The 20,978-nt window shown below is 39.1% G+C and overlaps 1 protein-coding gene across 15 annotated transcripts in view; it reads left to right on the forward strand.

Moving 5' to 3' along the window:
• Nucleotides 1-20,978, forward strand: part of ankhd1 (ankyrin repeat and KH domain containing 1) — a 158,620-nt gene that overhangs the window by 113,609 nt on the left and 24,033 nt on the right. For 11 of the 15 annotated variants that reach the window (XM_060837176.1, XM_060837177.1, XM_060837186.1 and 8 more), the window contains 8 exons: nt 1,352-1,500; nt 4,356-4,467; nt 7,016-7,161; nt 13,800-13,942; nt 16,397-16,610; nt 18,984-19,159; nt 19,282-19,444; nt 20,264-20,359. In XM_060837176.1, the coding sequence (XP_060693159.1) occupies nt 1,352-1,500; nt 4,356-4,467; nt 7,016-7,161; nt 13,800-13,942; nt 16,397-16,610; nt 18,984-19,159; nt 19,282-19,444; nt 20,264-20,359 (1,199 nt within the window). The remainder of the gene's footprint in view (nt 1-1,351; nt 1,501-4,355; nt 4,468-7,015; nt 7,162-13,799; nt 13,943-16,396; nt 16,611-18,983; nt 19,160-19,281; nt 19,445-20,263; nt 20,360-20,978) is intronic. The other 4 variants (XM_060837178.1, XM_060837188.1, XM_060837182.1 and 1 more) reach the window with 1 other exon arrangement.

The following is a 20,978-nucleotide window of genomic DNA, read 5'->3' on the forward strand; positions in this document are numbered from 1 at the left end:
GAAGAACTTCCTTGGGAAATTTTTCATTGCTGTAATTATAAAAGCAAATATATTGTTGCAAAATAGTATAAATAAAACTAAACTGGAAACCTACAATATATAAGCTCACCATCCTGTAGATCACCCTCTATGAACAAAGTTTGATTAACAGGCAGAATTAAGCACTATTTCTGAGCACCTTTTTGTCCTTCCACTCGTCCAGATTTGTGAGCATGTTTTTTCCCAAGATCGAGTTTATTCAGTCATGAAGTGAAAGAGCCCTTTACTCTGATGTCATCGGAATTTGAAATGCAAACTGAAGTGAAATTGAAGTAGAATTACATAGCAAACCTGGACTCAGTCACAATCTTAAATATTCAACACCGTTCCCTTATGTGGAGTAGAGACTCCCATTCTATCAGATTTTATCTAGTTTTCATCCTATTTCCTCGAACATTTGGAGTTGGGCACTAATTGCTCCTACTCAGTCAAGAAGAAATTAAGTTCATTTGAAGGAGATAGGAGTTTCATGGAACCAATTTACTGAAAATTCTTGTAGAGCCTTGTTAAAACTATGTTTAACTAACAGTGACTTAGCTACATATCGGCATTTGACAGGGATGGATAATTAGATAAATTGCCTAATATGGATTTGTTTGGGAATACTCCACGTTAAACCACCAAAAATCACTTCTAGTACCTGATTAGAATGTCTATGAAATATTCAAGGCCTTTTAGCCTTCCAATCTTTGAAGTAGTTAATTTTTTGTTTTAATTTGATTTTGCTTATCCAGACGAATTGAAACCTCATTAAAGCGAAGAAAGAGTCTGGAACTGAACAATTCTACAACTTAAATCTTCACTCGTAGAATATCATTCTGTTTTGTACTGTTTATATGGTCAACATTTTTATTTTCATAACTTGAATCTTGAAACAGTTTTTCATTTGATAAACTCAGTGGGGTTTTTTGAGGGCCAAAGCTAACAGGTTGGCATCTTTGAAACAACTTGGACTGCAGTTCAAAATTATTAACGACTTAAGTGAGCATTTTTCAATTTTCTTTGCCAAATATTTCACTTTCTTATTTAGGCATGATGTAATATCTCTGTAAAATACTGGCATAATAATGGAACAGCTTTGAGGTACTGTTGGCGATGTTAAATTTGTCTTTATTACATCTTAAACAAAATGATATTTGCGTTTTATTTAATTATTTTCATCTAGGTTACATTTCCAGAATATTGCAAGTGGTACTGTTACATAATCTCCCTTTGTAAAATGTGCTTGATCTATATGGAGGCTTGTACCAACCTAACAAACTCTGTAGTTCTTTCTCATTTTGAAGAAATGACAACTGATTTTGTTTTGCAGCAGTGAGTAGTAGAATGCCTTCTGGACCGAATGCTTCTTCCCACACTACAACACCCCCTACTCCTCAGCCTCGGACTCAAACACCCAGTCCAGTTGTTTCTCCTTCATCAATGCTGCCTCTCTATCCTTCAGTTGAAATTGATGCACAGGTAAATATTCTAAAAGCGTGTAATTGAGCAGGAAATGGTTTGTCAAATAGCAAATTACGGAACATTTTTATAAATTTATACAGTTCAAGATAAACGGTTGAAGCTTGTGATATAACAATTTAAATGGTTTGTCTTCATGTTTCGTGATTTGTGGCTAATTAGCCTGGTGGCATTGGGGAAGTACTGTAGACTGTTCAGGTTTTGATATCAAACACTTGGAGTCTGCCTATTCATGTTATATGCTCTGTGAATTTCTTGTAGGGCAATATTGCTTGACAAGACCTGGTTTGTTCAGGGAAGTAACTAGTACAGTGGGTAAGGGGAAGCAGTGCATATAGTGTATTTTGGTTTACAATTCAGTAAGCTGTCATAGTAAAGTTTGTGCACAGAGCTAGAGCTAAGATGTTAGAATGAATAGTAGACTAGTTAACAGCATACCTGAATGAGAGTGTGTCTTTTTTGGATTAGGAATCAGTAATTCTTAGCACTGCAGGGATCAGTGCTGGAGTCTTAGCTACTTAAAATCTATATCTCAGTGATTTAGATGAGGGGACTGGAGGGCTCTTGTGTTGCAATGATATTATCCCTACAATTGAGCCAGGAGGTTTGGGTTGAAGTCCTGCCTACTTGAGATGTAATAACATATCTATACAGATTGTTTAAAAGTATCCTGATGGGGGACTGAACATAATGCATCCAAATTTTCTCATAGTGATATTACAAAGGCAGACTTTTTTGAAATAATGAAACTTAGTAATGAATGTTGGCTTTCAAAGGGGTCTGGGTATCCTTATATATGAATCACAAAGCTTATGCATGCCATGCAAATAGAAAGGCATTTTCGACAAATGAGCAAACAAACGAGGAAGAAGAGTAGGAGAAAGTGAGGACTGCAGATGCTGGAATACCAGAGTTGAAGAATGTGGTGTTGGAAAAACACAGCAGGCCGGGCAGCATCTGAGGAGCAGGAGAATCGATGTTTCGGGCATAAGCCCTTCAGGAATGAGAAGTCCACTTTGAACCTGCTCCACTATTTAATAACATCATGGCTGATCTGATTTTAACATGTACATTGCTGCATATCTTTGATAATCTTTCATCCCCTTGATAATCAAGAGTCTAATCTAACCTCTGCCTTAAAATTGTTTAAAGATTCTGCATTTGCTTCCTTTTGAGGAAGGGAATTTCAAAGGAATTCAACAGTGAAATTTTAATTTAAAAACTCCCTCTTTATGACCATTCATTCTACATTCTTTCACAAGAGGAAGTATCTTTTCGACGTCCACCTAACAAATCCCCTCAAGATCTTGCAAAGTTTTGAATATCACACCTTTAACTTCATAATTTCCAGTGTATATAGGCCAAGCCTTTTCTCAGAAGGCAGTCCATTCATTCAACTTATTAGTCTAGTAAACTTTGAGTGCTTCCAAGGAATTAAATCCTTCCTGGAGTATGGTGATCAGTGCTGTACTCCAGATGCTGTGTCGCTAGTATCAAACTAAACCATCACCTCCCTACTCTTGCAGTCAATTCCCCTCTCCATAAACCATAATATTCTATTAGCTTTCCTGGTTACTTGTTATACTTGCTTCCTAACTTTCTGTGATTTATGGAGAAAGTGAGGACTGCAGATGCTGGAGGTCAGAGTTTAAAAGTGTTGTTGGAAAAACGCAGCAGGTCAGGCAGCATCAGAAGGAACAGGAGAATCTACGTTTTGGGCATAAACCAGATTCCTGAAGAAGGGCTTACACCCGAATCGTCGAATCTCCTGTTCCTTTGATGCTGCCTGACCTGCTGCGCTTTTTCAGTAACACATTTTTAAGTTTCTGTGATTCATGCACTAGGACACCCAATCTCTGCATCTTTTGTTCTTTCTGCCAAAATAGATAAGTTCACACATTTCCACATTGTACTCCATTTGCCAGGTGTTTGCCTATTCTTGTAAACTTCTGTATTCCTTTTATAGACACCTTATGTCCCCTTCATATCTCAGCTAGATTTACTCATGATAAAATCAGCTCCTTCATCCAAGTCGTTTATATAAAATACAAAGAATTGAGACCCCAGCACTGATGCTGGTGCCATACCACTTGAGACTTATTGTGAGCATATGACATAAGCATTTATTTTCTGCAATCACCTTCTACTGTGGCACTTTTATCAAATGCCTTCTGGAAATTAAAATACTATACATGCACTGGTTCCTCCTTACCTCCAGCACAAGTTACTACATCAAAGAATTCCAATAACGAAGCTAAATGATTTTCCTTTAACAAAACCATGTTGGCCCTGTCCAATTTCTTGAACTTATCCAAGTGCTTTGCAATACTTTTTTAATAGATATTAAGCTTTTAACATTTTCTCTCTGACAGCTGTTAAACAGGAAACTGCCCACCTCCCTGTTTGAATAAATGATTGGATTAGATAATTTCCAGTCAGGTTTGGTGAATTAAAACTAATGCATTAACTATTTTGCTGGCTGAAATCCAGCAGGTCTTGGGAATTTGTCAATTCATGCTTCCAGCAGAAACCGAAAAAGACTTCGAGATTGGACTGTGTTAGTGAACATAACTAGTGCAATGATGCATAAGATGTTAAAACATCAACAAGTACTTGGGTACTAAAGGAATCTGGGGATATTGGGGAAATGCTGCAATGTGTTACTTAAGTAGATGAAGAACCAAGCTCTTAATAAACACAGCAGTCTTGCAGGATGCAAAGGCTTTTTATTTGTTTTTCCTGTGTTCTTATGTCTTCATGACAGGTATAAATATTATTCCTTGCTTTGAATAATTGAATCTGTATTATGCACTTAATTGTACCTACATTGTTGAATGTGCTGTCTTTCTACTTAGACGGAGAGTAACCACGATACAGCATTAACGTTGGCTTGTGCTGGGGGACATGAAGAACTTGTTTCAGTTTTAATAGCTCGTGGTGCTAATATCGAACATAGAGATAAAAAAGGTATGGACTAGTTTCACACTTGGATAATCTTTTGTTTAATGAAATTCATAAAACAAGATTTTGAAGCTACTGAGTTCAGGTGAGAGTTTGCATGCAGTCCACTTTAGTGAAAAATCATATTCATAGTTTGAGAGAGAATTATTTATTACTTTTATAAGCATAAATCTGCTTGACTTTTTGGAAGGAATATGCATGTAAGGCAGATTGGGTAAGGAGGTAGATGTCTTTCAGGGTCATTAAATAAAGCAGAAGTTTTGACTATTCATTAATTTAATCATCATGGTAGTGGCATTGTTGTATTATCACCTGATTTTAGTTATCTAGGAAGCCAGATAGTATTCTTGGGGCATGGAAGGTTTGAATGGCAGATACTAGGTATAGTGATTGTAGTGTGAGAAGAGATTGAGTAAATTGTACTTGTCTGTACTTGTTGGAATATAGAAAAATGAAAGCCAGCCTTAATGAAAGATGCAGAATTCTTGGAGGAGTTGGTAGAACAGAGGGCATAACCTTATAAGGGGTCTCACACTTACTACAGGGATGAGGAGCAATTTCTTCTGACGGTCGTAGATCTGTGGAATTCTTTACCTTCAGGCTGTTGAGGTTCAGTCATTAAGTATATTAAAGGCTGAGATGGAAGATATTGAATCAGTGGTTTGGAAGAAAGGCAGCAGAGCAGAGTTGTGGATTATTAGTCCAGCCATGACCTCACTGAGACACAATGGGCTGAATATTCTACTTCTGTTCCTCCATCTTGTGGTTTTATGGATACCAGTTCAAGTCCCGCCTTGGCAAATAGTGGAATTTAACTTCAGCAAAAATCTGGATTTAAAAGTTCAACAATGACTGAAACTATTGCCGGTTGTTATAAAAACCCAACCAGAACAAAACAGTTTGCTTGATTAGCATTATAGCCATAAACATTCTGTGCCTCTGTGGTTGATGTTTAGTGATCGTCCTGTGTACTACAAGATGCACTGCAGAAATTCAACAAGGCTACTTAAACAGCATCTTCAAAACCCACACTACAACTGTAGAAGGATAAGGACAGCAGATACCTGGAGCAACACCACCTGTAATTTCCCCTCCAGGACTGACTTGGAAAACATCCTTGCTCCTTCAGTATTTGTGTCAAAATCCTGAAAATTCCCCTTTACAGCACGATGAGTCTACCAACAAAAATAAAGTGAAGTGGTTCAAGAAGGCAGCTCACCACCCCTTGTCAAAGACAAGTAGGTTTGGGCAATAAATGTCCAGCCAGTGACATGTACAACAGATGATTTTTTAAAAAATAAGACTGTTTTATTCCACTTATATTAATTATTTGGATTTAATTTCTCTCCGCTGTCTTGGTGGGATTTGTACTTTCCCCTGAACATTAGTTGTGGCATCTGGAACACTTGTCCAGTAATATTACCATTATGCTACTCTTTGTGACTTGAAACTGCTTTTGAGTAATCGGGGTGTTTATTGGTGGTTGAAATATGAAGACTCTTTTTTTTACAGCTGTAAATCTGACCTTTGTACCTTTTGTGTTAGGACACAGGGAGGATTAGAAAGCAGTTAGGCTACTTATGTACAATATCTTTGTGTGCTTTAAAGCATGGAAGCAGGCCACTGACCAAATGCGTTCATACTAGTGTTCAGCTTCCGCCAGATTTTCATTCCACATTATTTCATCTCATTATTTTAACAGACACTCCAACTCCTTTCTCCAAGCAGAGCTGCTTTACTGGACTGTGCAAAGCTCTTAACTCTCCAACCAGGGCTAGTAAACATGACCAGTTCAGATGTTTGGCATGTGTTGTCAGTGGCCATTGTCTCTAGAAGGGTGTGCAGATTCCACCATTTTTTAAAACCGTATTGGTGACTCATCCATATAGAGATTGTTCTTTGATTAAACTGTTATATTGATATTTACTTTGCACCCCACCTGATCTTTTGGAGTTAGAAAGTCATTTTGATTATTGAATTGGTAAGCAAATCTTGACATTCTGTTTTGAGAAGTCTAAAGTTTAATATAACTATTTAGCAAGGAGTTGAAATTTCACCTCCTAGCTATATATGGAACCTTACGAAATGAGTGAGCATAAACCTCGCTGCTGTTTGATTGATACAATGGATTGTGGGATGTTTTCAAATTCAGATTGGAATTTAAAATACCCGAAGTTTCATGTATTCATCCAAATACGGGAATATTTTTGAAATTTTGTTTGGAAGATTGTTGTTTGTTACCCTGCCCTTAGCTCATAATAGTTAGCAAAATATGATATTGGGTTTTGCAGTACTCTTAGTGACAGAAATCATCTAATGACATCCAGAAGTGTTTCACTATTGGAAAAGTCACAGGGGGCTCATCAGTGTAATTATGTGCTGTACAGTAACCCAACAAAAACTCCCTATTTAGAGTCATTTGATGTCTTCCACCACAGAATGGTTGAACTCGAGAATGCAGAGTGGAAATCCTATTTTATTAACTAGACTAGTCACGTAAAAACAGTTAACTATTTTGTCAGTTAAAATGGTTCTCTCTTTTTCATCTGGTTAGGTTTTACTCCACTTATTTTGGCTGCTACTGCTGGTCACGTTGGCGTTGTAGAAATTCTGTTGGACAAAGGAGCAGATATTGAAGCGCAATCTGAACGCACCAAGGATACACCATTGTCACTGGCTTGTTCCGGAGGCAGGCAAGAGGTGAGAGGCCGCCTTGTGGTTGATAGTTCTTGAATGATCTTGAATGGCTAAATACTAGAGTAACATGACAGTCTTTTATTATCTTTTATCAGTGTATAATTTTTTTTTTAAGGTGTTCGCTAAGATTTTGAAAGTTTTTAGTGAAAAACATTTACAGCATAGATTTGTGAATGGCAGGTTATGCTTAAATCTGATTTGGTAAGCCACTAAATAGTTGACTGGGAAATACAAGTTTTATTTATGGAATTTCAGAATTAAATAATGTTCTTGATATACTTGAGTAAGCTTGAAACCCCTTGGAATGTTGGAGGATTACTGATCGGATTTTAAAAAATTGGTTGAGTAGCAGGAGACCGAGGGTGAAGATTATGGGAACATATTCTATGTATTTGTAAGAAGGGATTAGAGATATACAAGGATCTTTTTTACCCTCACTCCTCGCTTGATTTGGGCATTTGAATGATGGTATGGAGAGCCTTGTATCCAAATTTACGCAAATAGGCAGCATTTTAAGAAGTATGGTTGGAAGCTTAAAACTGGGAAGACTCCTAGATTAAATGGCTAAATCTGATGAGTGAATTTCAGTGTAGGCAAATGAATTTTGGATCTGCAAAGGAAAGTAGAGGATATACAGTACAGCACAGGAACAGGTCTTTTGGCCCACTGTCTGTGTCAACCATAATGCCATTGAAAGCTAATACTATCTGCCTGGGCATGGTTCATATCATTGTGTTTCCTGCCAATTCATGTCTGTCTCAATGCTTCAAATGTTGCTATTGGATCTACTTCTACCACCTACAGCATGTTACAGGCCAGCTACCACCCTCTGTTTTTTAAAAAAAAAACAAAGTTTGCCTTGAGCATCTCTTTTTAAATTCTTCACCACCCCCAATCCACACCCTGGAAAGGGACTCTAGCCATGCCACTCATAATTTTATATGCTTCCATAAGTTGTCCCTCAGCCTCTGATGCTGTAGTGTTAGTTCAATCTCTCCTTAACTAATACGTTCCAATCCAGGCAACATCTCTTTTGTGCCTTTCCAAAGCCTCCATAATCCTATAGTATGATGACCAGAATGTCTCACTAGTACTCCAAATGTGGCCGAACTAAAGTCTTTGTGCAGTTGCAAGCATGCGGTATGCTGCCTTTACCACCTTAACTACTTGTGTTGCTGCTTTCAGGGAACTATGGATGTGTACCCCAAGATCCCTCTGTACGTCCATGCTCTTAAGGGGCTTACCATTTACTAGATACTTTCCTTTTGCATTTGACACCATAAAATACATCCCCTCGCTCTCTTTAATGGATTAAACTCCATTTACAATTTCTCTGTCCAACTTACCTATATCTTGCTGCATCCTTTGACAACCTTCTGCATTATTCGCAACTCCAATTTGAATATCATCTGCAAAAGTACTAACCAGACCACTTATGTTTTTATCTAAATTATTTATGTATATTACAAACAAGAGGTCCTAGCACTGATCCTTGCAGAATGTTGGGTATCACATCTCCATCAGAAAAAAACACCATGCACAACTCCCCTCTGAGTTCTTTGATCAAGCCAGTTTTTTATTCCGTTTTCCAACTCATTTTGGATTCCATATGACTTAATCTTCTGGACCAGCCTATTTCTCCAATTTCCCCATCCCTGATGTAAGGCTGATGAGTCTATAATTTCCCAGCTTATCCCTGTTGCCCTTCATAAATGAAGGAACAACATTGGCTATTCTCCAGTCTTCTCGGACCTTGCTTGTGGTGAAAGAGGATACAAAGATCTCTGTCAAGGTCGAAGCAATCTCTTACCTTGTCTCCGTCAGCATCTTAAGGTAGGTCCCATCGGGACCTGGGTACTTATCAGCCATAATTGTTTTCAAGACAACCAATAATATGACTTTAATATCAATTATGGCGTGAAAAGCAAACTTTAACGCACACACTCATGCACAGAGACCACCTAAAAATCTTAGCATCACCCATGTCCCTCTTGGTGAATACTGACTTTTAAAATGTATTAAGGGCTTCACTGACTTCCTGTCGTTCAAGGCATAAATTCTCTTCATGATCCTTGAGTGGACCTACTGTCTCAGTAAAAACAAGGACTGCAGATGCTGGAAACTAGAGTATAGATTAGAGTGGCGCTGGAAAAGCGCAACAGGTCAGGAAGCATCCGAGAAGCAGGAAAATCAATGTTTCGGGCAAAAGCCCTTCATCAGCCCTTCTCTACTCTTTCTCTCGTTAACCTTTTGCTCCTAATGTGTGTCTGAAATGCCATGGGATTCTCCTTAATCCTATTTGCCATAGGAATTTCATGGCCCCTTTTTAGCCTTCCAAATTTCTTGTTTAAGTTTGATTTTATTGGGGTGAGCACTTTGGAGAGAGTAACCATAATTCGGTTACGTTTAGTTTAGCAATGTAAAGGGATAAGTACGTGCTACAGGGCAAGAGCAATTATAATGTTTTAAGAGACATAGAATAGGGTAGCAAAATGCAGGGAATGGGGATGTAGAGCTGGTTTAAGGAACAGATATTGCATGTCCTTGAAAGTTATGTCCCTGTCAGGGAGGGAGGAAGTGATCAGGTAAGGGAACCGTGGTTTGCTAAAGCAATTGTATCTCTTGTTAAGCGGAAGAGGGAGGCTTATGCGATGCCGAGAAAAGATAGTTCAGATGAGGAGATGGAGAGTTACAGATTAGCTAGGAAGGATTTAGAGACAGAATTAAGAAGAGCAAGGAGGGGACATGAGCAGTCTTTAGCAGGTAGAATAAAGCAGAACCCTCAAGCTTTCTATTGGTATGTGAGGAATACAAGGAAGACTAGGGTAGGAATAGGGCGAGTCAAAGACGTAATTGGGAAGTTGTATGTGGACCCTGTGGAGATCAGAGAGGAGCTAAACGAATATTTCTCATTGGTCTTTCACTCTGGAAAAGGAGAATATTGGAGAGGAGAAGAATCGGCTAAGAGATATTAGACTGGAAAGGATTGAGGTTAGTAAGGAGGTAGTGTTATCAGTTCTAGAAGGTGTGAAAGTAGATAAGTCCCTGGAGCTGGATGGGATTTTCCCAATATCTCGGAAGCTAGGGAGGAGATGGTAGAGCCTTTGGCTATGATATTTGAATTGTTATTGTCTATAGGTTTAGGACAGGAGGATTGCAAATGTTGTGCCCTTGTTCAAGAAGGTCAGTAGAGGTGATCCAGGTAATTATAGACCAGTGAGCCTTACGTCTGTTGTAGGAAAAGTTTTTGGGAAAGATTATAAGAGATAGGATTTAGAATTGTCTGGCAAGCAACAATTTGATTGGAGATAGTCAACATGGTTTTGTCAAGGGGAGGTCATGTCTCTCAAACCTCATCGAGTTTTTTGAGAACGTGACCAAGCATGTGGATGAGAGTAGGGCGGTTGGTGTAAAGCGCAGTGAAGTCTTTTGAGAAGGTTCCACATGGTAGGCTTTTGGAGAAAATGTGGAGGCATGGGTTTGAGGGTGATTTAGCAGTTTGGATTAGAAACTGGCTTTCTGGAACAAGGCAGCAAGTGGTGGTTGATGGAAAATATTCAGCCTGGTTATTAGTGGTGTGCCGCAAGGATCTGTTTTGGGACCGCTGATGTTTGTCATTTTTATAAATGACTTGGACGCAGGCATAGGTGGATGGGTTAGCAAGTTTGCAAATGACACTGAAGTCATTAGAGTGGTGGACAGTATGGAAGAATGTTGTAGGGGGACTTGATAAACTGCAGGATTGGACTGAGAAGTGGCAAGTAGAGTTCAATGCAGCTAAATGTGAGGTGATACCTTTAGGAAGAATAACAGGAAGGCAGAATACTGGGTCAATGGAAAAATTCTTGGTGGTGTGGATGTGCCGAGGGATCTTGGTGACAGTGTACATAAATTCCTGAAAGTTGCCACCCAGGTTGATAGTGTTAAGAAAGCATACGATGTGTTAGGTTTTATTGGTAGGGGGATTAAGTTCTGGAGCCGTGATGTCATGCTGTAACTGTACAAAAAGCTAGTGCGGCCTCACTTGGAATATTGTGTAGGGTTCTTGTCGCTCCATGACAGGAAGGATGTAGAAGCATTGGAAAAGGTGCAGAGGAGATTTACCAGGATGTTGCCTGGTCTGGAGTGACTGTCTTAGGAGGAAAGGCTGAGGGATTTGGGTCTATTCTGGTTGGAGAGAAGTAGGTTAAGAGGGGATTTAATAGATACATACAAGATGATAAGAGGATTATAGGGTGGATATTGGGAGTCTTTTTCCTTGGATGATGACATCGGCCTGTACGGGGGGGGGGGGGGCATAGCTGCAAATTGAGGGGTGATCGATTTAAGACAGATGTCAGAGGCAGGTTCTTTCTTCAGCATGGTAAGGGCATGGAATGCCCTGCCTGCCAATGTAGTTAACTCAGCCACTTTAGGGGCGTTTAAACAGTCCATGGATAAGCATATGGATGATGATGGGATAGTGTAGGGGATGGGCTTAGATTAGTTCACAGATCGGCGCAACATAAAGAGCCGAAGGGCCTGTTCTGCACTGTATTGTTCATATGTTCTTTTCTGCTTTTATATTCTTCAAGTGCCTTGCCTGATTTCAGTTTCCTAAACCTTGTATATGCTTTTGGCATTTTTAGACTAAATGTTCAGTATCTCCTGCCACCCAGGTTTCCTGAATCTTGCCATCCTGATCTTTCACCCTCGCAAGAACATGTTGGTCCTGAATTCTGATCAGCTGACCTTTAAAAGAGTCCATCATATCAGGTGTGGATTTACCCTGAAACAGCTGCCCCAATCTAATTTTTCCATTTCCTATCTGATGGTGGTGTAATTAGCCTTCCTCAAATTTTAGCATTTTTACCTGAGGACTAATCTTATCCTTCCAACATTTTATAGAATTGGTGATCTGTGCCTCAAAATGCCCCCTTACCTAATTGTCAATCATCTGGCCAAGCTAATTCCTCAGGACAGTCCTGGTTCCGTAGGTGCATGTTAATAAAAAGTTTGCTGTACATTCTCTTCCCTAGTTGACTATCTGCATATTATGAGAAACCCTCCTGATGCACCTAACAAATTCAGCCCCAACAAACTCTCTGGCAGTAAAGGAATCCGAGTCAATATTGGGGAAGTGAAAGTTGCCTGTTGGCTTTGCTTCTTTCTATGGTTTGCTTGCATATCTGTTCCACTATCTCCTGCTGGCTACTGGGAGGCCTGCAGTGTAAACCCATCATAGTGATTGCACCTTTCTTATTCCTGAATTCTACCATATGATCATGCTTGATGTCGTTAGTGCAGCTCTGACATTTTCCTTCATCAGTAATGCAAATCCCCTCCCCATTTTATATCCCTCTATCATGCCCGAAATATTTAAACCTGGAACATTAAGCTACCAGACCTGCCTTTCTCTCAATCAAGTTTCTACTTTGTCGAGAATGCCATGATTCCATGCTCTCTAAGCTCATCTACCTTAACTGCTATCTACACTCCATGCATAATGTTTCAGACCACCATTTCTGCCATTAATTTCTGTTCATTAATCTGACCCTTTCTGTTCTTCCTATTAGCCTTACTTAACTTCTATCTTCACCTCAATCAGTACTCTCATTCCCATCCCTTCCATATCTGAATGGTGAAAAATGAAAAAGAATGATGTTGTCTAACATAGATGACAAAAGGCTAATAGAATGCTGGCTTTTATATCCCTAGGACTAGATAGCAAGGAGATAAAAGTCATGCTTCAGTTGTACAAAGTCTAGGTTGGACCATACCTAAAGTTGTCGAAGGAGTTTTAGACACCGTACTGTTTGAAGGCTAATATGAACTATTGATGGAATTTAGTTTGTTTCCAAGAAGGATACCTGCACTCCAAGGATTAAACCTCTGGGAGAAGTTATAGAAACTAGAGTTGGTATTTTCTTTTGGAAATTAGATTGCCACAGTTCAATGAGGCAGCTCACCAGTAGTCCCTCAAGGGCAACTGGGGACAAGCAGTAAATAGCCAGCAACACATCCTGCGAGTGAAATTAAAGCAATGTTGAGATCATGTGATTTAAGCTTTCAGGATATTAAGTGTAACAGGTTGAGTTGATGTTTAAAATCTATTTCCCCGATTGGGATATCGAAGATTAAGCATAATCTCAGAATTAGAACCAGCTCTTGCAATCGTGAAATTAGAAAGCACTTCTGCATACACATGACATTGCCAGTTTTGATTATTTTCAGAGGTGGCTATTGATGCTATATTAATTATAAATTTTTAATTTGATATCTCTTTAAATCTTTGAATAATAAAATTGCAGGTGGAGTTAACTCCCATCAACCATAATCTCATCAAGGGGCTGAATAGGCTTGACAGGCTTAAATGTTCCTTGTTTTCTTTGACTTGAGTACACTCTATATAGTTTCATCAAACAGTTGTAATAATGGTCCATGATAAAATCAGTCATTGAAATTAATGTGTGTCATGGCATTGATTACAAAATGTTGATACTTTAAATTTCCGAGTAAAGCCATAGGATTACTTAAATTTGGCATTTCAGTTTATAATTAACATTCTATCAAACATGGCATCCTAATTGATGAAAGATAAGAGTTTGATTTCTCACTTCTTCAAATTCTCACCTGAATCTTTTAACATTTTCTTGATTAAGGTGGTGGAGCTGCTGTTGGCTCGTGGTGCAAACAAAGAACATCGCAATGTTTCAGACTATACACCCCTCAGTCTCGCTGCTTCTGGGGGCTATGTTAACATCATAAAGATCCTTCTGAATGCTGGAGCAGAAATTAATTCCAGGTATTACAGCCAAATAAATAACTTGCTAAAGATATAGGGAGCATACCCAGAAATAGTCCATGTTGTCCTCCTGTAAGAATATCTGGTTGTCAACTGAAATCATTCCTGTCTCTGTTATTAGACCATATTTCAATGTTGGTGTCTTATCTAAAGCTGAGGTGTTAATGGTATTGGCCTAACTCCATCTATTCTCATGATGGATCTGATTTTACTCGAATGTACATGGTTAGTTTGACTCTTTGCTAAGCGCTTCAACTCAAAAATTATTTTATACTGCAAGTGCAAGCTGGTTATGGTACAGGGATGTTCCTGGGATCTTGGTGACTGATGCAACCAAAAATGAAGAGAGAAAAAGGCCATCCTAGACTGGCTATTATATAATGAGAAAAGCATCATTTTTGAGAGGCCATTTGGGAATGATCAACCATAATTTTGATAGAATTCCTTATCAAGATGGAGAGTGACGTACAGGTAGTTCTTCTGTAACATGATGGGTGTGTTCATGTGCAACCCTGCATTGTAAAAAAAACTGCTTTGGAAACGGCACTTAAATTGTTGGCGATGTAGTCACATTATAGCCAAGACATTTTAAAAGTTCACGCTTTAGAAACAGTGTCCCCACTTCGGCAATTGTGTTAATAAAATGCCCTTTTAAACAGTGGAAGCATCAGTGGTCATCTTACGAGATTATGTAGACTCTGGAACAGTTCCTAACATTTGAGAGTTAACTAATATAACGCCTCTATTTAAAAAGGAGGCAGAGATAACTGGGAATTACAGATCACTCAGTCTGAGGTTAGTAATGGGGAAACTGCTAGAGTCCATTATAAGACATTTAACAGCATAGTATTTGGAAAGCAGTGGTTGAATTGGACAACGTCAGCATGGATTTATGAAAGGGAAATCATGTTTGCCAAATCTACTGGAATTTATCACGCATTTGACTAGTAGATTGATGAAGGGAGCCAGTGGATGTGGTCAGTTTGGTCTTTCAGAAGGCTTTAGACAAAGTCTCACAGAAGATAAGTGTGTAAAATTCACCTGTATGAGTTTAGAGGTAGTACTTTGAGATGGGTAGAAAATTTGGTGGACAGACAAGAAGTGTCTTTTTCCAAAACGTAGGTAGTGTCACCACTGGGGCATTACAGAGACCAGTGCTCGGCTCCTTGCTACTCACAACATTTTCATGATTTAGATGAGGGAATTAAATGTTTTATCTCCAAATCTGCTGATGTGACAAGACTGGGTGGGAGAGTGAGCTATGAGGAACATGTAAATGCTTCAGTGTGATTTGGACAAGCTGAGTGAGTATGCCCGTTTTTGCCAGATACAGCAGCAGTGAATAAATGTGAGGTTATCCATTTTGGTCGCAAAAATAGAACCAAATTTATCTGGCTATAAATGGGAATGTGCAATGAATCATGTGTGCCCTTGTACACCAGTTGCTGAAGATAGTCGCAGGTGCAGCCGGCAATAAGGAAGGCAAATGGTATGTTGGCATTCATCGAACACTTGAATATCGGAGCGGGGCAATCTTGCTGCAATTATATGGGACTTTGTAAGGGAGTGTTGTATGTAAGCTTGGTCTCCTTTTCTGAGGAAGGATGCTGTTCCTGTAGATGGAGTGCAGCGAAAGTTTGTCAGACTGATTCCTGGGTTAGCAGGACTGACACGAGGACTAGGTCAGACAGATGCAGGAAGGATGCTCCTCACGGTGGGCAAGTCCAAAATGGGGGTCACAAAACCGGGTAAACAATTTTTGGCACAAGGTGAGGAGCAATTTCTTAACCAGTGTGGTGACCCTGTTGGATTTGCCACCACAGAAAGTAGGCAAAGCCAAGGCACTATGGTGTCAAGAAGGAATTAAATATAGCACTGGGGCCAAAATCATTGAAAGTTATAGGACAAAGCAGGGAAAGGGAAATCCAGAGTTGGATGATCAGGCATAATTATGCTTACTGAATGGAAGACCAGTTTCGAAGGGCCCTAAGGCCTACTCCTATTTAATGTTTCTAACCAATGAGATATAAAGATTGGGAAATAAAAAATGAAAGGATGAAAGAAGAGTACTGTTTGGGGTGTGTGAATGCATATCAAATCAAATGCAAAAAGAGTTAAAATGGAAAACAAAACTAGAAATAGAACTAATAGCAATTGATGACCAGGAGGAATGAACTAAAATTACTATCTGCCTGTATGGAGTCTTTGCTCGTACCACAATGTTGGGGGGTTGGGGAGGTGGTAGGGAAAGGGTTAGGTGCCTTTTGCGTGTGAGGTAAACCTAATAGCCTCTACACCACAGAAACTGTTGACTGGAGATTTTCTCACCATTTCGGCATGTCTGAAGGTTGTTTCCATGTGCTAATTTTGCTACATTGTACTTATCACATGGCAAATTTCAATAAAATGTTGAATTATTGTAATACAAGTTTGATCATATTTATTGTCTTGCAGGACAGGAAGCAAGCTGGGAATTTCCCCTTTGATGTTAGCTGCAATGAATGGCCATGTGGCATCAGTGAAACTGTTGCTTGATATGGGCTCTGACATTAATGCTCAGATTGAGACCAATAGAAACACTGCCCTTACTCTGGCCTGTTTCCAAGGTCGAGCAGAAGTAGTGAGTCTACTGTTGGATAGAAAGGCCAATGTTGAGCACAGAGCAAAGGTAATTCTGTTTAATTGACTATTAAAACACACATTTATAAAGAGCAGCTCCTCGGGCTTAATGCTTTTTACCAAAAGATCAATCTTTTCTCAAGAATATTTGACTTCAGTACTGCCCTCACTAGTTTTATGTGAACTATGTGTAGCTTGAGCTTTAACCCAGAAAAAAATTCATTGGCTGTGAACAAGGCCATAATTTGTTTCCCAGTGTGTAGCTTGTTATTTCGGAAGGAAGTTGGGTCAACCATTTTGCTGTGGGTCTGGAATCACATTTAGACCAGATCAGTGATGGATGGGGCAATTTCCTCCTTTTTAGGCCATTAATAGCCTAGTAGATGTTTAATAATGATAGTAATGGCGACCATGAGAATTACTAAGACAGCAGTTGTCTTATGCAGATTTATTGATTGCACTTAAATTCCACCACTTGCAGTAGGAGAATTTGAGCTGATGTTCACTGAATATTCATTTGGGTCTATGGATTAGCGAGCTCTGAGAAGATTTGTAGCTCTGGTTGAGGTTCTGGTTGTTGGTCTGCCTGCTGAGCAGGAAGGTTAGTTTTCAGACGTTTCATCACCATACTAGGTAGCATCTTCAGTGAGCCTCCAGATGAAGCACTGGTGTGTAGCCCAATTTCTATTAGTTTGAATTTCCTTGGGCTGGTGATGTCATTTCATGCGGTGACAGCATTCCCTGCTCTTTTTCTCAAGTGCTGGTAGATGGAGTCTAACTCTGTTTGCTGATAGAGTTCTGGTTGGAATGCCATGCTTTGAGGAATTCTCGTGCATGTATCTCTTTAGCTTGTCTTAGGATGCAGGTGTTGTCCCAGTCAAAGTGGTGTCCTTCCTCATCCGTATGTAAGGATACGAGTGAGAGTGGATCATGTCTTTTTGCAACTAGTTGATGTTCATGTATCCTGGTGGCTAGTTTTCTGCGTGTTTGTCCAATGTAGTGTTTATTACAGTTCTTGCTAGGAAAAAGACTTGCAAGAACTGTAATAAATACTACATCGGACAAACCGGCAGAAAACTAGCCACAAAGCGACATGACCCATTCTCATTAGTATCATCGCATACGGATGAGAAAGGGCACTACTTCGACTGGGGCAATACATGCATCCCAGGACAAGTCAAACAGAGACATGCATGAGAATTCCTAGAAGTATGGCATTCCAACCAGAACTCTACCAACAGACACGTTTGACTTGGATCCCATTTACCACCCCCTGAGAAAAAGAACAGGAAATGACACCACCAACCCAAACACATAAATAGAAAGTGGGCTACACCACCAGTACTTCATCCGGAGGCTCACTGAAGATGTTATCTAGTATGGTTAGGAAACTTCTGAAAACGAATCTTCCAGCTCAGCAAGCAAACCTACATCCAGGGTCTATGGATAACTAGTTCAGGACCCCCCAAGCGGTCATCCCCTTGTAGATAAACCTATTAATTTGGTTGTATTAGCACTTTTTAGGTTACTATTAATTTTGGATAAGTGTGCACTTCCGGAAGGCTAGTGCTTCCAAATAAACCTTTTGGACTATAACCAGAAGTTGTGATTTTCAATGTTGTACACCCTAGTCCAAAACCGGCACCTCCAAATCATGACTTCCCTGTCAGTGTGACCATTCCTGTAACATTAATTTTAAACTATTTGATCACATTACTTCCCTGACAGTTGAATTCGCTTATAATTGATATTATGCACTGGTACAGTTGTGGGGGTAGTGGGTTTAGGGTGCTGGTGTAGAGAAGGTGCCAGCACAATATACCCATTACCACCACCCCCCCCACTCTCACTCAAAAAGTTGTAGCATAAATGCTGTCTCCTGCACGCTTCAGCTCTGATGAAGTCATCTACATTTGAACATTATCTTGCTGTCTCTCTATGGATGCCACCTGACGTGCTGTGACTTCTGGGATTTGTTGTTTTTCAGTACAGATTCCAGCATCTGATTTTAATTTGCTCCTTTTTAAATACTAATCTTTACCTGCGATGGTAAACAGACTTCTGCCTCCCTTTTGCAGTGAATGCTCACCTTTTGATTAGATGATTAAGATGTTCCAATACTTTGGTCTAAAATTCCTTTCTCAAATCATACTACATAACTAAATAGGTCATTCATCTCACAGTATGTGGATTGTTGCTATTGCACAATGCCTGCTAAAGTTTCAGTGCAAATGTCAAATGTTGGAGCATTTTCAAGTTGTTTTTCATGTCTATAAATGGATGTTTTTAAGAATTCTAGGGTAATACGTTGATCCGTTGCTTCACTAAAGAAAATGCATACTAAATATTTTAGGATTCCAAAACCTTAATAATAAAATTTAATGTAATTTGTAAATGAGTGAGTTGATCTGTTTCTATTTAGACTGGTCTAACTCCCTTAATGGAAGCTGCCTCTGGAGGATATGCTGAGGTGGGAAGAGTATTGCTTGACAAAGGTGCTGATGTCAATGCACCACCAGTGCCTTCTTCACGTGATACAGCTTTAACCATTGCAGCTGATAAAGGTCACTATAAATTTTGCGAACTGCTGATAAACAGGTATTTAATAATTTGAATATAATATGCACAAAATTAACCCAAAAAGTTGGATTTAGTGAAGATCCTCAAAGTATAATCAGAATCATTGCAATTTTAAATTTTGATTTTTATGAATTCTACAGAGGAGCTCATATTGATGTTCGCAACAAGAAAGGTAACACGCCTCTGTGGCTGGCAGCAAATGGTGGGCATTTTGATGTGGTCCAGTTATTGGTGCAGGCTGGTGCTGATGTGGATGCAGCAGACAACAGGAAAATCACACCTCTTATGGCAGCTTTCCGCAAGGTAAATTCTTAGTATGTTCAATATCCTTTTTTTTGCTGTTTTGCTAAACAAGAAATATGTCCACTAAGAGCACCTTAAGTTGTTCAGAATGCCTCTTCAATTTTGAACAGCCAGTCAGGTTGCTGTATTTGCAATGGCAGGAATGAGTGTAGCTGGTCATTTTCTTTGCTACTTCACAACCCATCATGTTGGGTTTTGTTTTGTTTCTGGCTGCTCTCAAGGATATCATTGACTAGATAATGATAAAGTCGCCATAGTTCTACCAGACCAAGGGCCTGCTGTCTCATTAGACAGTGATGGCTGCTGGTGGTTTAACATCAGGATCACCACACCTCTGAAGAGAGAGTTTGAGAAGGTAGGACCTTCATGTAACCTCAAACCAGTACAGGAATTGAACCCATTACACATGCTTAATATTTTAATGTTGTGGTAGTTTTCACGGCAGCCCATCTCTCTCAAGATCACCAGTATAATAAAGCTCTTGTGCATTAAGAATGAATGGCAGTCATTTGGGTCTTGAAGTAGAAATAACTTTGTGTTTTAGGGGGAGATGTTTTTGTTATCTCCTGGTTGCTTTGCTTGCTCATTTATTTTTCTCCTCAAACATTCAAATCTAACCTTAATATAAGTGTTAAGTAGCACCCGTGAGTTCAAATAAGAACTCATTGAAATTAATATCTAGCTACATCAATATTGAAGTTATACTTTTAAAACAGAGTTGTTGAGCTGTTTCATAACAACAGGATACTTGAAAGACTCAGTTTAAAAGAAATTTTATATAACCGTTTGCAAATTTAATGTTGAATTGTACTTTTTCAGGGTCATGTGAAAGTTGTACAGTACTTGGTCAAGGAAGTGAACCAGTTTCCATCTGATATTGAATGTATGAGGTACATAGCAACCATTACTGACAAAGTGAGTACATTAATATATTATGTGAGATCCATTTGTTCTCAACCATTAGTTTTCACCTCTTTTGTGTATAGTCATTTGGCTTTGTTCTGTACTTCCAACATGTTTTTAAGCAAAGTTTTCAATAATGGAATTTGTGGTTATTTAGAGTTGCACTTCTTGAAAAGAAGAAAGGAGCTTAATCAATTCCAGTGAGTTGTAGCATGAACCGGTGAGTTTAGGGTTTTGAAGAAGTTGGAGATTTTCTGAAAGCAGGAACTAGTGGATATTCATCGATGCAATTTAGAGCAGGTATGGAATGAGTGAGAAGCAAAAGAGAAAATAAAGTGGGAGGCAAACAGCAGCAACCTTTATGAATTGCAAATAGATGTGACCTGAGTGCAAACAATAGTTTATCAATGTTGTAGCAAATCTTGAATTTATGCATGTGTAATTAGCTTTACACTTATGTAAAGCTGTGTAAGTGACAGCTTTGTTTTCTGTATCTAATACATGTGTTCAGAAAATTCAAATCTTCAGCACAGAATAATATCCGATCTCTTAATGGCAAATTATTATAGTATTCTTGAGGGTTAGTGCACTTTTAAGAGTTTTTAAATAATGTCTGGCTAAACAGGACACA

The sequence above is a fragment of the Hemiscyllium ocellatum genome, chromosome 16 (assembly GCF_020745735.1).
Source record: "Hemiscyllium ocellatum isolate sHemOce1 chromosome 16, sHemOce1.pat.X.cur, whole genome shotgun sequence".
NCBI lineage: Eukaryota > Metazoa > Chordata > Chondrichthyes > Orectolobiformes > Hemiscylliidae > Hemiscyllium > Hemiscyllium ocellatum.